Source organism: Heloderma suspectum, chromosome 12 (assembly GCF_057233095.1).
Source record: "Heloderma suspectum isolate Gila_16-S chromosome 12, 16-S_ref, whole genome shotgun sequence".
Lineage (NCBI taxonomy): Eukaryota > Metazoa > Chordata > Lepidosauria > Squamata > Helodermatidae > Heloderma > Heloderma suspectum.
In genome coordinates this window covers 17,085,415-17,101,536 of record NC_139469.1, presented here as the reverse complement: position 1 = coordinate 17,101,536, position 16,122 = coordinate 17,085,415, and the positions used below count along the sequence as shown (strand labels likewise).

Here is a 16,122-nt window from a genome sequence, read left to right as displayed (position 1 = left end):
GCCGCCTCCCAGCATCTGCCGCCTGAAGCAACGGCCTTACGCTGCCTAATGGTAGGACCAGCACTGGGCCCGGTCTGCCATCTGCTGCTGCATATAGCCATCTGGGCCCAAAAACCTTGCCCAGTCTTGATGCAGATGTTCTGGGAGGCTGTTCTAGGCATAAGGGGCAGTGAGGAAGAAAAGGTGGAGTCGTTTTAGGGAGCCGGCTCTGAGGGTGGTGGAGCTACCTGCTCATGGATCAGCTCCCCATTGCTGAAGATCAAACTGCTCTTATCACAACAGCTGGAAGGGCCAGCTTAGAAACTAGGAGAGCAAGTGCTGGGCCATGGTCCCAGCACCAGTGTGAGGGAATAGTCAGTACATTTACGCTAACGTCAAAATCTTACTGCCCGGTTCTAGAAACGAATGTACATGCCTAACAGCGTATGGAATGATTGTGGCGTGTATACGTCTGTTAAGGCCATTGAACTGGAATTTCTTTTGTTCTTTCTTAAAAATATTTCTAGGCTGCCTTTCAGGGCAGAAGCCCTTCCATTTCTCTGATGAGAGGAGCTTCCTCTGAAGGAATGAGTCTTCCATCAGTGGAAGGTCCCTTTCTGTCAGAGGAAGGGCTCTCTAACCTTTGGATCCAACCCAGTATCTGTTGATCCATAAGCAATATGACTCCCAAACCTACTACTTTATTTTCAGAAGTGTCTGTAAGAATTCATTCAAAATGGTCTGTCTGTCTCTCTGTCTCCTTTCCTTTCCTTTCCTTTCCTTTCCTTTCCTTTCCTTTCCTTTCCTTTCCTTTCCTTTCCTTTCCTTTCCTGGCTTACATAAAACTCTTGTACTACATTCCAAACTGAAGCAATCTCAGGCACAGCGCAGCACTGAACGTTAAAGAGTATATGTTGCATTTCATCCAGAGCTTTCCAACTGGTTTGAACACTTGATCTCAGCAGTGACAGCTGAGAATGCAGCAGTCCAAGTCATGCGACCCCCAGAGAGGTAAATCCTGCTGTACTGGTCCACGCCCACCACTGAGGAGTCTTTGAAATGCCAATCCCACTGCAGTGGTGTTTCGCTTTTGGGAGATCAACCAGCACAACATTCAGGATGGCTGATAAAATGGACGCTGGTGCTTTAGGTCAGCTGTATCAAATTGCAACCATGTTACTGCTAAAGTTATATACTAATGGAGTAGCACTAATCACCTCACATTTCTAAGCACATTTTCTCCTAAAATAAACATTTTTAAATGTATTCAGTGTGGGGCAGGTTTTGAGCTGAAAACTGCATCTCAAAATTTGAAGTGCAACATCTGGTGTACAAAGGTAATTGTGTTCTGATCTGCATATTAGTTCGGGATCAGGTCAGTTTACTTAACAATTTGCAGATCAAATTATTCAGTCATCACGACTTCCAACTGCATAATTCTAGGATTCTATGATGTGTAAAATACAGGCTATTAAAAAACAAACATGAGCCTCCCCTCAAATAAAGATCTTCCGTTCCAAGTTGGGAACATTCTGGTTTTAGATCGGCATGCGTCCCTTCCAGCAGGAACAACCATGGCATTGACACCGTGTGCAGTCTGACGCGGGGTTGGCTCCCAGTCTGTGTTGTGCTTTCTGCATTCAAGGGATCATGACTGTTCAATCCCACCACAGGTCTTGCATTCACCACAAGACTTTACAAAATAGATTGGCATCGAAGGTCTGCTGAATGTATGGAGAAGCTGCAATGGTCTGCTTTGCCAAGCAGTGAACCCAAAGCCTTGCCACTGGCAGAACTCAAAGATGGGTCAAGCCAACCCCATGTTTAGAAAATCTCCATTGCTGTTATACAAATTCTGCTTTGTCATGGTGAGAGAAAGCTCTGCTGTGTACAGTGCTTCGGGGCTGCTCAAAGGAGAAGGGCCGTAGCTCAGTGGTGGGGCAACATGCTTTCCATGGAAAAGGTCCCATTCCCAATCCTCGGTATCTCCAAATAGGACTGGAAAGGCCCCAGGCTGAAACCTTGGAGAGCTGCTACCAGTCAATGTAGACCAGGGGTATTGAACCTCAGGGGTATTGAACCTCCGAAGATCCCCAGATGGCCACGCCCTCTTCCCTTAGCTCCACCGCCTTTCCCCAGCTGCCATTCGTTTGGTGGTTTCCCAATTTTCCCAGTTTTCTCCCCATTCTTTTTATTTTTTAAAAAAGATTTTATTAATTTTCCAAAACAAAATTAAACTAACAGTAAGAGAAAATAATAAATAAATACATTTTAAAAAACACATTGGATTTAAATCTAATTATTGACAGAGGGTAATAGTGTGTGTGTGTGTGTGTGTGTGTGTGTGTGTGTGTGTTTTCCTTTACCTTACAGACCAAGATATAGGTGGAATCCATAGGCTGCTTTGAGGTTTTCTTTATAATTCTTCACCATTAACATATTATAGTTAGTCTCTTTTCCATCGTCTGAGGAAAGGCTTTGACAAATACTGCTGTGTATGTCCCTGATTATTATATGAAGTTTTCCCCCAATTCTGAAAGGTTAAAATGCCTCTCCTGAGGCTTAGTTACTGTCAGGAAGAGCTTGAAGCTGAAATATGCCTTCCCCTTTTGCCTTCAGCCCTGCCCACCACTGGAATGTGGCCCCCGAGAGCTTCTCCTAAATAGAATTCGGCCCTAGCAGTGTCATATATGTGTGCGTGTTTTCAGGGTAGTTTTAACAAACCCACTACCAATCTGCCAAAACAGCACTTCCATTCTAAGCAACTACTAAGTATCCCTGACAGCCTCTTCTATCAGGCATTTTGATCCTAATATTCAGCTACCCACCACTGTCCCATGATATTAGATCTCTAGATCCTTAGGGACGTATCAGATATGCCATATTGCTGTCTACAGCAGGCGTGAGGAGCCAGAGGCCCGCATTCCGCCATGGGTAGCCTTCTGGCAGCTGCTTGCCAGAAGTGGGCGGGCCCACATTCAAAAGTGGGTGAGGTCAAAGCCACATACATGTATATACCCCCATGCATACAAATCTATCCATTCACACACAGCCCCGTTCACAGACATCCATCCACACATGCATATTCCATTCTCTCTCTCCCTCTCTCTCTCTCTCTCTCTCACACACACACACACACGCTTAAGTCCTTCATTTACATTTGAGTAATCCTGGCATTTACATGTTATCCTAAGCAGAATGTCTTAAATGTTCCTTGGAGGAAAAAAGGCGGGATATAAATGTAATAAATAAATAAATAATAAAATCAGTTCTAAAAGATGCTCAGGTCATTTCCAAGGAGCTGACGGAGGGGCAATTATCCCATTTTTATCCTCACAACAAAACAACAGACGCACACTCCCCCATTCATGCACCCCCCACACACACACATACCCCACACCCCCCACACACATCACATCCAGTCCTTTAAACCTCCCCTTCTCTTTCTTCCCTTATCCCTCACTCCCCCTATCTCCCCTTCTCCCCCACCCCTTCTCATTCTCTGAATCCCTCGCAGCAGTTAGGCTGAACAAAAAAGGGCACCTCTTCACGTGGTGAAAAATCAGCTTCCAATAGTTTCAGGATGCCTCTCCTGGATAGAAAGAAGTATATGTAGCCATTTTGGTACTGGGGGCGGGGGGATCGAAAATCCACAGTCAGGCAATACTTTTATTAGGTAAGTAGAGTGTCTAAGCCCTCTGTGGGAGATAGTTGGTCTGTTAGCATTCCAAACACTGTTTGAATTAATTTTTAATGTTGTTAAAAAAATCATTTGTTAATTTTTAACAAATTTTAATTTTGTTAATTTTAGTTATGATAAATGGCTGCTACAGGCAGAAGGGATTAATTACTTTAAACTTAGGAGGGAATGTTTTCTCCACTTTTTCTTTTATGCAGTTACGAGTTGAACGTTGTGGATCTCAGTTTCTGCATATATAACAACTTTTGGCTCCACATAGGAATTCAAATATGATGCTAATTTTGTTTTAGTGAGGGCTGTAATGATTGTTTATCTTTATGTTTTCTTCCATTGAAGAGGACCAGATTGGTCCGACGCGGTTGGGATATTGGTAATGTATATGCATGCAGCCTATGTATTTGGGAAATTAGAATTGTGAAGAAGTACAGCCCATATACCCCTTCATGGATCACTGCCTTGTTGTGGCGAAGGGGCTTGCGTAACTCAGTGAAGCCATAAGCTATGCCGTGCAGGGCCACCCAAGACAGACAGGTCATGGCGGAGAGTTCTGACAAAATGTGGTCCACTGGAGAAGGAAATGGCAACCCACTCCAGTATTCTTGCCAAGAAAACCCCATGGAACGTATCACAAGGCTAAAAGAGATGACGCAGGAAGATGAGACCCTCAGGTCGGAAGGTGTCCAATATACTACTGGGGAAGAGCAGAGGGTATTTCCAAGTAGCGCCAGAAAGAGTGAAGCGGCTGGGCCAAAGCTGAAAGGACACTCAGCTGCGGATGTGTCTGGTGGTGAAAAGAAAATCTGATGCTGTAAAGAACAATATTGTTTAGGAACCTGGAATGTCAGATCAATGAATCAAGGTAAGCTGGAGGTGGTCAAACATGAGATGGCAAGATTGAACATCGACATCTTGGAAATCAGCGAACTAAAATGGACAGGCATGGGCGAATTTAATTCAGGTGACCATCGTATCTACTATTGTGGGCAAGAATCCCTTAGAAGAAATGGAGTAGCACTCCTAGTCAACAAAAGGGTGGGAAAAGCAGTCCTGGGGTACAATCTTAAAAATGATAGAATGATCTCAGTACGAATCCAAGGCAAACCATTCAACATCACAGTAATTCAAGTCTATGCCCCAACCACTGATGCCGAAGAAGCTGAGGTTGATCGGTTCTATGAAGACCTACAACACCTTCTAGAACTAACACCAAAAAAAGATGTCCTCTTCATCATAGGGGATTGGAATGCGAAAGTAGGAAGTCAAGAAATCACCGGGATAACAGGCAGGCATGGCCTTGGTGTACAAAATGAAGCAGGACAAAAGCTAATAGAGTTTTGCCAAGAGAACACGCTGAACATAGCAAACACTCTTTTCCAACAGCACAAGAGACGACTCTACACATGGACATCACCAGATGGTCAATATCGAAATCAGATTGATTATGTCCTTTGCAGCCAAAGATGGAGAAGCTCCATACAGTCAGTAAAAACAAGACCTGGAGCTGACTGTGGCTCAGATCATGAGCTGCTTCTTGCAAAATTTTGGCTTAAATTGAAGAACGTAAGGAAAACCACTAAACCATTCAGGTATGACCTAAATCATATCCCTGATGAATATACAGTGGAGGTGAGGAATAGATTTCAGGGATTAGACCTGATAGACAGAATGCCTGAGGAACTATGGACGGAGGTCCATAACATTGTTCAGGAGGCAGCAACGAAATCCATCCCAAAGAAAAAGAAATGCAAGAAAGCCAAGTGGCTGTCTGATGAGGCTTTACAAGTAGCTAAGGAAAGAAGGGAAGCGAAAAGCAAGGGAGAAAGGGGAAGATATATCCAACTGAATGCAGAGTTCCAGAGAATAGCAAGGAGAGACAAGAAGGCCTTCTTAAATGAACAATGCAAAGAAATCGAGGAAAACAACAGAATGGGAAAGACTAGAGATCTCTTCAAGAAAATTGGAGATCTGAAGGGAACGTTTTGTGCAAAGACGGGCATGATAAAGGACAAAGAAGGCAGGGACCTCACAGAAGCAGATGAGATTAAGAAGAGGTGGAAAGAATACACAGAAGAACTATACAGGAAAGATCTGAATGTCCCTGATAGCCATGATAGTGCGGTCACTGAACTCGAGCCGGACATCCTTGAGAGTGAAGTCAAGTGGGCCTTAGGAAGCATTAGTAACAACAAAGCTAGCGGAGATGACAGTCTTCCAGCTGAGCTATTTAAAATCTTAAAAGATGATGCTGTTAAAGTGCTGCATTCAATATGCCAACAAATTTGGAACACTCAACAATGGCCGCAAGACTGGAAAAGGTCAGTTTACATTCCAATTCCAAAGAAGGGCAACGCCAAAGAGTGTTCAAACTACCGCACAATTGCGCTCATTTCACATGCCAGCAAGGTGATGCTCAAAATCCTACAAGCTAGGCTTCAGCAGTATGCGAACCGAGAACTACCGGAAGTACAAGCTGGGTTTCGAAGAGGCAGAGGAACTAGAGATCAAATTGCCAACATTCGCTGGATCATGGAGAAAGCAAAAGAATTCCAGAAAAACGTCTATTTCTGCTTCATTGACTACGCTAAAGCCTTTGATTGTGTGGATCACAACAAACTGTGGCAAATTCTTAAAGTGATGGGAGTACCAGCCCACCTTACCTGTCTCCTGAGAAACCTGTATGAGGGTCAAGAAGCAACAGTAAGAACCAGACATGGAACAACTGATTGGTTCAAAATTGGGAAAGAAGTACGACAAGGCTGCATATTGTCACCCTGCTTATTTAACTTATATGCAGAGTACATCATGAGAAACGCCGGGTTGGATGAATCAGAGGTCGGAATTAAGATTGCTGGGAGAATTATCAACAACCTCCGATATGCAGACGATACCACCCTAATGGCAGAAAGTGAAGAGGATCTCAAGAGCCTCTTGTTGAGGGTGAAAGAGGAGAGTGCAAAAGCTGGTTTGAAACTCAACATTAAAAAAACGAAGATCATGGCATCTGGCCCCATCACTTCCTGGCATATAGAAGGGGAAGAAATGGAAGCAGTGACAGATTTTACTTTCTTGGGCTCCAAGATCACCACAGACGGTGACTGTAGCCATGAAATTAAAAGACGCTTGCTCCTTGGGAGGAAAGCTATGGCCAACCTAGACAGCATAGTAAGAAGCAGAGACATCACCTTGCCAACAAAGGTCTGTCTAATCAAAGCTATGGTTTTTCCAGTAGTAATGTATGGCTGTGGGAGCTGGACTATAAGGAAGGCTGAGCGCCGAAGAATTGATGCTTTCGAACTGTGGTGCTGGAGAAGACTCTTACGAGTCCCCTGGACTGCAAGGAGGACAAATCAGTCCATCCTAAAGGAAATCAACCCTGAGTGCTCATTGGAAGGACAGATACTGAAGCTGAAGCTCAAATATTTTGGCCACCTAATGCGAAGAGAAAACTCTGTGGAAAAGACCCTGATGCTGGGAAAGACTGAAGGCAAAAGGAGAAGGGGACGGCAGAGGATGAGATGGCTAGATAGCATCACCGATGCAATGAATATGAACTTGAGCACGCTCCGGGAGAGAGCGCAGTACAGGAAGGCCTGGCGTGCTATTGTCCATGGGGTCACGAAGAGTCGGACACGACTGAACGACTGAACAACAACAACAACAACAGCCCATATATGTGATGCATTGATGGGAATTTGTGACTGCTAATTAATTGTTTTAATTTTGAGTGAGATATTGATATTAACATTTCGTTATATTTTTGGACATACATATTTTTCCTTCAACCTTTTTTGGTTTCTGTCAATACTTTATTAGGACCAGTCAAAATGTCAAATATTGTGAGCACATATTCAAGTTCTCCAGAATCATCAGGCTAGATGTTAGGCAAAATATATGGTGGAGTGGGGAGCGGGAGGAAAAAGACACAATTGTTTTGCTTTCCTTCCCATGGACCTTTTGAATAGCGCACGTGAAGGCAAAACACTTCCAGAAGGCTGCTTCGAAAAGCTGTTTGCATTAGATGGGGGTGTGGATGTGTGGGTGTGTTTGAATATAGTTTTTCCAGTATCACATTCACTAAACACAGTTCTAGTGAACATTATCAACATGGGGTAGTTCAGCCTTGTCCAACATGGCACCCTCCAGATGGATCGGACTACGACTCCCATCATCTGTGACCAGCATGGGTGTGCCTTCTGGGTATGATGAGTGCTTTAGTCTGACACACTTGGAGGCCATCATCTTGGGGGAGGCTGTGCTAGACAGATTTCCCCCAATGTGGTATATACTGCAAAAGGACTGTGTCTCTCTTTAAGAGCTGAATCTCTTGTTCCATCCCGACAGGCAGCAGCTCCAGCTTCACGCTGATGCTGTTTTGGGCATTTCATTAGTCAGCGTGAGTGATCCCCCCACTCCATATATGTATTTTATGCTAAGCCCTTGCTAATAAGTTGCAGTCAGTTGCTTTTCTAAAAACGAAGCTTAATTCCTTTGCGTGGTTGTGCTACTGCTGGTTGTACAAATTTCCATTTCTTTCAGACGTTTACATTGTGTAGCTTCCCCACCCCTAGCCCCATTTCCTTTTTTGTAAGGTCAAGTGTTGAAAGAAACATTTATTTGCGAAGGTCTTGCGTTGATTGTATTGATTCAGGCTGCAACCCTATACACTCCAACATGCGAATAAACTCAGTTGAATAATTCCCTCTATTTCTGAAGTTCAGGCTGTGAGTGCAGTTCCTTGTGTAGCTAAAACTGCATCACCCACACACAAGAAGGAAGTATAAGCAGCCTTTTAATATATAATTTATTTATACATTTATGAGTCGCCTTTCGGCCCAAATAGGCACTTCCAAGGCGACTTACATTTAACTTGCATCAATGTTAAAACTTTTCTTTAAAATGTGAAACTTTAAAAACAAAACAATTAAAAACCTTAAAAACAATTTGAAAACTTTAAAACCAGATAAACCGCAGAAATTGAGAGGAGGAGAGGATCTTAAAAAGGAACGTGCGGAGTTAAGAGATTTAGGGGGCAATCCTATGGCCACTAGTCAGCGGCTAGATGGCTATAGGATAGGTTGGTTCCCAGGAACTGACCTCGGAGCCCGCGCTTCGAGGTCGGTTCCCTGAGAACTGACCTCCACCCCCTCCCGCGCTGCCTACAAGGCAGTGCGGAATGCCCCTGTGCTCTGCGCTCAGAAGAAGAGCACAGAGCAGCAAAAACGGGGCGTTTCTGGGGCATGCCAGGGCAGGGAAGTCGGAAATGCCGGTGTGACACATCCAATGTGTCATCTGGCCGCCACTTCCCCCGCTCCGCCTTCCTGCAGCTAGACAGCTGAAATTCGCTGTCTAGCCACAAATACAGGGTGACTGAAGTGTGTGTGTGGGGGGGAATGATCCCCTCCGCACTTCTCCTGTCCTGCATTGGATAGGCAGTTGCCTCCGAGTTCAGAGGCAGCCGCCTCCCCCAGTAGGACTGTGCCCTTAGGGTGCAATCCCATGCATATTTAGACAGACAAAAATCCTACACCTCCCAGAATTCCCCAGGCAGCCACTCCAGTTTTGCCTGGAAATGCTTTAGTAAAGTTTATTTTCAACGGCAGACTAACACTAACATTGAAAAGTCACTTCTGTTCCTTAAACACATTACAGGTGCAATCCTGTGGTCCTTGGGAGGACATCCCGGGGGCTGTAGCATATTGTGACCCTGCAGGCAGAGGCATTCTCATTGTGGCAGTGGAACCCTGGGATGGGTAAACCTGTGGCCCTCCAGATGTTGCAGGACTATTATTTCTCTATTTTACATGATTTGATTTGTACCCCTCCTGTCTACCAAGAGAACGGCACTCAAGGTGGCTTATAATCATAGAGAATTTTTTAAAAAAAATGATGGGGAGAGCACTCCTATGGCCCCTAGGCAACGTCTGGAGATAGGATAGTTTGGACTCCTGGATCCAAGGTCGGAGACAGCGCTCTGCCCTTGGAGCCAGGAGTCCGAGCTCCCTGCCCCTCCCCCTCGCAGCCGGCACGGAGAGAACCACTCCGGCTGCCTCTCCGAGGCCACCAAAGGAACCTCGGAGGGGAGGTGAAGGGGATGTTCCCATGGGCTCAGAGAGGAGGGGGCTGGGGAGTCCCGCGTATGGGGAATCCTCCAGCCTCCCCAGCCTCTTCCCTCCCTCTCCCCAATGCCTCAGCTAGAAAATACCCATCAAGCTGCATGAAGAGCAGGAGGGGCGCAGAAGCAAAGATCTCCTTTGTGTTCCTTCCGCTCTGCATAGGGTGCCCATCAGCCTCTGAGTTCAGTGGCTGACAGGCACGCAGAGGGGATTGCGCCCTAAAACAATTATAAAACAAATACATTAAAGCACAAATAAAAACACTGCAAGAAACAGAATGCCTTCCACCATCGGCCATGCTGGCAGGGGCTGATGGGATCTGGAGTCCCATAACAGGTGGAGGGCATCAGGTTGGGGAAGGCTGCTGGGCGCTAAGGGGGCAGAGAGAGTGACGGGGATCCTAGGCCAGAGAAAGGATGGCATAGGCAGGGAACTGACAACACAAGGTGTTTCACACACAGGCTTGAATGAACCAGCCAATTCTTTGCTTGTAGGTTTCTATTATTTTATTATTTTTATTTATTACATTTATATCCCGCCTTTTTTACTCCTTGAGGAACCCAAGGCGGCGTCCATAGTCCTCCTCCTCCTCCATTTTATCCCCACAACAACCCTGCGAGGTGGGTTGGGCTGAGAGTCTGTGACTGGCCCAAAGTCACCCTGTGAGCTTACATGGCTGAGTGGGGACTAGAACCCGCATCTCCCGACTCCCAGTCCAACACTCTCACCACTGCACCATGCTGGGTCTAGTCTTCTGTGCTGCAGCCCCCCAAGGGAGTGTGAATGCAGAGTAGGAGGCCTTTTACTATTATCATGCAGGCCTTTTGTTCATTTACAATTGTTTACTCTGATTGTTTACTCCGTGAGGCAAACCCCACTGTGGGCCTTTTGTCTGGCTGAGTTGCCCAGCTGGCCCACGGCTCTTGAATGCCAGGGATAACATTCTTGTGTGGAGCCCAGCACACAAGCAACTATTCTTTCATGGGCATGCCTCTAGTCCCTTTAAATGTGTGTGTGTGTGTGTATACACACACACCACGTGACTTCCAAAGCTTCAGTTGGTATTCTTCTTTACGTAAACGGTCTTCAATTAAGCTCAACTTTGGAGGGTGGGGTGGGGGGAAGAGGCACTTCTCATTAGTTGATTTCATTCATTTCATTGATTGTTTAAAAATTGTTTTCAGATACATGCTGTCTCTGTGTGTGCCATCTGTTTATAGGTTTCTATGTAAATGGCTTTGCATTTTTTAATGGTTTTAAATTTTGGTGAACTGCCCAGAGAGCTTTGGCTGTGGGGCCGTATAGAAATGTCAGAAATAAAATGAAACCTCTGTCCAGGAAACCAGCTGACTTCAAATCAGAAGACCCTTTGGGCATAAAGAACCCACAAGCCTCTCTGTGACAAGGGTTCAAACAAAGCCCACTTTGTGTCTCGGGGGAGGAAGGGACTCTAAGGGTGCAGTCCTATGCAGGTTTGGACAGAAAAAAAGTCCTATAACTCCCAGCATTCCCCAGCCAGTCGTGCTTGCTGGGGAATGCTGGGAGTTGCAGGACTTTTTTCCTGTCTAAACCTGCATAGGATTGTGCCCTAAGGCAGGTTTCCCCAACCTGGTGCCCGCCAGAGGTTTTGGACTCCAGCTCCCATCATCCCCAGCCAGCATGGCCAATCGTTAGGAATGTTTGGTGCTGGGAGTCCATTTCATCTAGAAGGCACCTGGGTGAGGAAGATTGCTCTAAGGCAGGGATGGGGAACATGTAGCCCACCAGATGTTGTTGGACTACAGTCCCATTACCCCTCTCCACTGGCTAGGGCTGATGGGAATTGCAGTCCAGAGGGTCACACATTCTCCACTCCTGCTCTAAGGGAACGAATTGTAGCTCGGTGATAGAATGCAGGCATTGTGCAAAGAGGGTCCCAAGTTCAAACTCTGGCATCTCCAGTCAAGAGGATCAGGAAGCGAGTGAGGGCAAAGACTCCTGCCCAAGACTTTCAAGAGATGCTGATCACTGGAGTAGATAATACTCGACAAGATGGATCAATAGTATGGCCTGGTGTGTTCTTAAAAGGGGGATAGACAAATTCCTGGAGGAGAAGGCTGTCGATGGACTACTAGTCCTGATGCCTCTACGCTACCTCCAGTATCAGAGGCAGTCTGCCTGTGTACACCAGTTGCTGGGGAACATGGGCGGGAGGGTGCTGTTGCACTCATGTTCGGCTTGTGAGTTTCCCGTGGGCAGCTGGTTGGCCACTGTCTGAACAGAATGCTGGACTAGATGGACCCTTGGTCTGATCCAGCACGGTTCTTATGTTCTGGTAGAAGGCAGCTTCCAATGTTCTTAACCTGACCCCCCACAGCAGAAATGCAAGCCTGACACCAATATCATGGGGTGATGATGGTGAAGCCTGACACCATCATCAGGAGGCCCCTGCAGAAATCGGCTCCAAGAAAGCTTGCACAGGACATGTTTTGAGAAGGCAACAAATGGATTCATCCAGGCTTGCTATTTAGCACATTTTTAAAAAACTATTTTTTCCCCTGCAGAACAATGTATTTCAGCCTTTCCCAACCTCCAGATGTTTTGGGCTACAATTCCCAGCATTCCTGACCATTGGCCATGCTGGCTGGGGTACATTTGCAGTCCAAAACAACTGGAAGGCACCAGATTGGGGAAAGCAGATGTAGATAGTGGGTTCCCACTCCCTGCCTCCCTCTTTATCCTCACGGCAACCCTCTGGAAATCAGTGACGCTGAGAGGCTGCAACTGGCTGGAGGCCCCTAATGAGTTCCACAGCTGACTGGCAGATTTGAAACCAGGACTCCTGGGTCCTAGTCCAACACTCTAGGCTGGCCATCGCTAAACTGGTGCCTTCCAGATGCTTTGGACCTCAACGACCATCAGCCCCAGCCAGCATAGCCAACGGTCCAGAATATGGGAGTTCTCATCCAAAATATCTGGAGGCTGCAGTAGCCATTGTTGTTGTTGTCTGACTCTTCGTGACCCCATGGACCATAGCACGCCAGGCCTTCCTGTCCTCTGCTCTCTCCTGGAGTGTGCTCAAGTCCATATTCATTGCATTGGTGATGCTATCTAGCCATCTCATCCTTTGCTGTCCCCTTCTCCTGTTGCCTTCAATCTTTCCCAGCATGAAGGTCTTTTCCAGTGACTTTTCTCTTCGCATTAGGTGGCCAAAATATTTGAGCTTCAGCTTCAGTATCTGTCCTTCCAGTGAGCATTCAGGGTTGATTTCCTTCAGGATGGACTGATTTGACCTCCTTGCAGTCCAGGGGACTCGTAAGAGTCTTCTTCAGCACCACAGTTCGAAAGCATGCAGTAGCCATACATCTGCTTAAACATATGGATTTTTACGTCAGGTTACAGGGTGGGATTTTTTTTAAGGGTTTCTTCTTTTGTTTTGTGTTTGCTTACAGTGGGTACCAAGCTGGAAGAGTCTGTAGAGCCCACCCCAGATCGCTCAAAAATTTCAGTGGTGGAAATCTCACAGAAGACAGAGATCAAGGAGGAGCAACCCCCTAGTCCGGTTGTACCTTCAGAGAATGCGCCGTAGGTGAAGTGTGAGGCATCAACAGGCCATTTCGTCCTGCAGTCCTACCTTCTTCGTACTCATTCAGAAGCCCGTATCATCTCTTGCTGGTCAAGGGAGCACAGCTCTGGTGGAGCAGATACACTTGTTCTGCATATAAAGGCGATGGTTTAGACCAGGGATGGGGGAACTTGTGGTCCTCCAGATGTTTTGGCCTACAACTCCCATCATCCTTCACTGCTGGCTTGAGCTGATGGGAGTTGCAGTCCAGCAAGGACCACATGTTCCCCACCTCTGATTTAGAGACTTTGGAGTCGGTCCAAACTACCTTTCCCAAGCTTGCGCCCTCCAGATATGTTGGACTACAGCTCCCAGCATGCCCCAGCCAGGCTGGGGTATGCCGGCAGCTGTAGTCCAATGTATCTGGAGGGCGCAAGCTTGGGAAAGGCTGCTGTAAACTATCTTCTTAGCCTTTCAAGGCAGAATGCTGCATCAGGCAACCTAGCAGTCTGAATCACAACCCACCCATATACCCTGCAGTCCTTGGATTTAACCTGGTTTTGCTCCCATCACCCACTTCAGCACAAAGGGGTCTACATTCCAAATATTCTGGGTTTAAGTGGAGGCTATGAATTGGGTCGAGAAAACATCACCAGTGATGCAGGGGCCAGCTGAAGTTCCAATTGAGGTAATGGCAGTTTTAAAAAAATAAGATGGTTTGGGAAGATCAGGCCCTATTTATACATGCCATCATTTCTGCAAGGGAAAAACACAGCTAGATCATAGCGATGGCCTGCAGCCCACTTTGGTTCAGGTACAGGAGACTAGCTGATAGCAAAAGGTCCCGGAAACATAGTACTTGGCATGATCAGGAACGTCACGTCAGCTTTTGTTTAATCTTTATGGCCCCTGATTTTAATTGATTAAATTATACAAACGTCAAAGAAAATGTTCCCTAGCTAAACCGCCTGCCATGTATTTAAATGGAGCCTTTAGAAGGGACATTAAGAGATTGCATTTGCCCCTATTCAAACCACCACCATTGTTGGGTTGCAAAGGCAGACAGCCAGATTTGACAAACGTTGAAAAATACTCATAGAATTCCTGCTCACCCCACCCCCAGTCCCCCAACCCATTCCATCCTACCCTCTTCTGGTGGCCTGAGCAGCCAAAGCAACCAGAAACTCCTCAAGGGGCCAGGACTGTGATCCGCAGAATGTCACAGCAGCTGTGCCTGGTAAATTGCGCACTCCGTCTTTTCCGAATGTTAAACGCACATCAGGACGATGACAGCCCGAGCCCAAATCAAAATGACCACCAGGTTGTAAGTAAATAGTAAAGCCATTATTTTTTATTTTTGTTTTGTTAAGAACAGCATTTTGAAAATAAAATGTATTTTTGCCCATGCTTTACAAGTTGGTTTTTGTTTTTTGCTTAAATTTCATCTCCTTATGTACAGTCATTATGGTATACATTGATTGTCTTGAAAAGCCTCCAAAAGATGTACAAGTTTAAACGGTATGCAACGGTCAGCCGGGGTGGGTGGGGGAAGGGGCACATTATAAAAACACACATTAATACATTTAATAAATATATATATTATTTAAAATAAAAAAGAGACTTTGCTCTCGTCAGTTAATAAAAAGCACCTGCTATGTAATCTGGTAAGATGGTAGAGTAATCTGTTCTCATTTTATTTTTTTCAATAAAAGCTACATATGCTTCCGGTTGTACTGCCTTTGGTTAGAACCATGGCTTCAAACATAGCCAAGCAGGACAACCGCCTCGCCAATGCAGACACATTTAGAACCTGAATGCGAGGCGCTTATTTGGGCTGCATCCTGCAAGGTGGTAGACCTGTTTGAGGACGCAGTCCCCTTCTAAGCCAGGGGCATTTGGACCCTTGGCAACATTTCCCACAATCCTGCAAGAGGAAGGCTAGTGTGGAAACCACCTTGAACACCTGGATCCGCCTTACAAAAGGGCCACTGTGTAGGGCAGAGCCCTTCGTCCAGGTGGTATGTTTGTTTTGTCCACACGCACTGCTGAATGGCATAATGGATAGCACATCTCTATTGCTCAGGATTAATGGCTTCAATCCAAAAACTCCGATTGGGCTCTGATGGGACAGCCCAGCTTCCCAAGGAGCCCAGGTGTGCCTGCCGGAGCCACTCTGTCAAGGCAAACAGGTACAGTTCTCGGGACATCAAGGACACTTGACATGCCAAGATGAACAGGACATGCTTTAGGTTTACTGGGATGTACCTAGTGGGCTCAGCTCACTTCAAGTCCAAGGGACTTGACTACTGGCTTCAAGCGAGCGCAGTTTGCAACGAACCTGTGGACACGCGCCATTGAGTAACGCTCTTAAAACAAGCTTTATTGAAAACAAACAAATGAGCTGTGCACAAGCATGGTGCTTGCTAGATCGCATCCAGAGCTCAGGATCTCTCTTTTCCAATTTGTCAGGAGGAAACATGTAGCTCATCTTGGAAAAACCTCACATAGCGATGGACGACGGTCCCTAGAATATTGACTTGCTGTTTCTTTTTTTCCCTTCCTAGTAGAGTGGTATTATTAATTGGCAACGATGAAGAACATAGTAGCTTTTATGCTTCCCAAAGTGAGTTACAGTGAAACCAAACCCCGAAATACTTGCACTTGCTGTTGTGGAGTGTCATTGCTCATCACCAGATACTCTTCGTTCGTAATCACTTTCATCAAAAGGCAAAAGTATAAACAACTTTGTGCCATTAACAAATATAACTTAACACAAAAGTGCTTTT

At 45.9% G+C, this 16,122-nt stretch overlaps 1 protein-coding gene across 4 annotated transcripts in view; it reads left to right on the top strand.

Moving 5' to 3' along the window:
• IQCK (IQ motif containing K) overlaps positions 1-14,755 on the top strand; it is a 79,969-nt gene extending 65,214 nt beyond the window's left edge. For 2 of the 4 annotated variants that reach the window (XM_084818585.1, XM_084818584.1), the window contains one exon: positions 13,224-14,755. In XM_084818585.1, coding sequence (XP_084674711.1) covers positions 13,224-13,360 — 137 coding nt within the window. In that variant the 3' untranslated portion in view covers positions 13,361-14,755. Of the gene's footprint in view, positions 1-850; positions 1,245-13,223 lie in introns of those variants that run through there. The other 2 variants (XM_084818587.1, XM_084818586.1) reach the window with 2 other exon arrangements.
• The last annotated feature ends 1,367 nt before the right edge of the window (positions 14,756-16,122 follow it).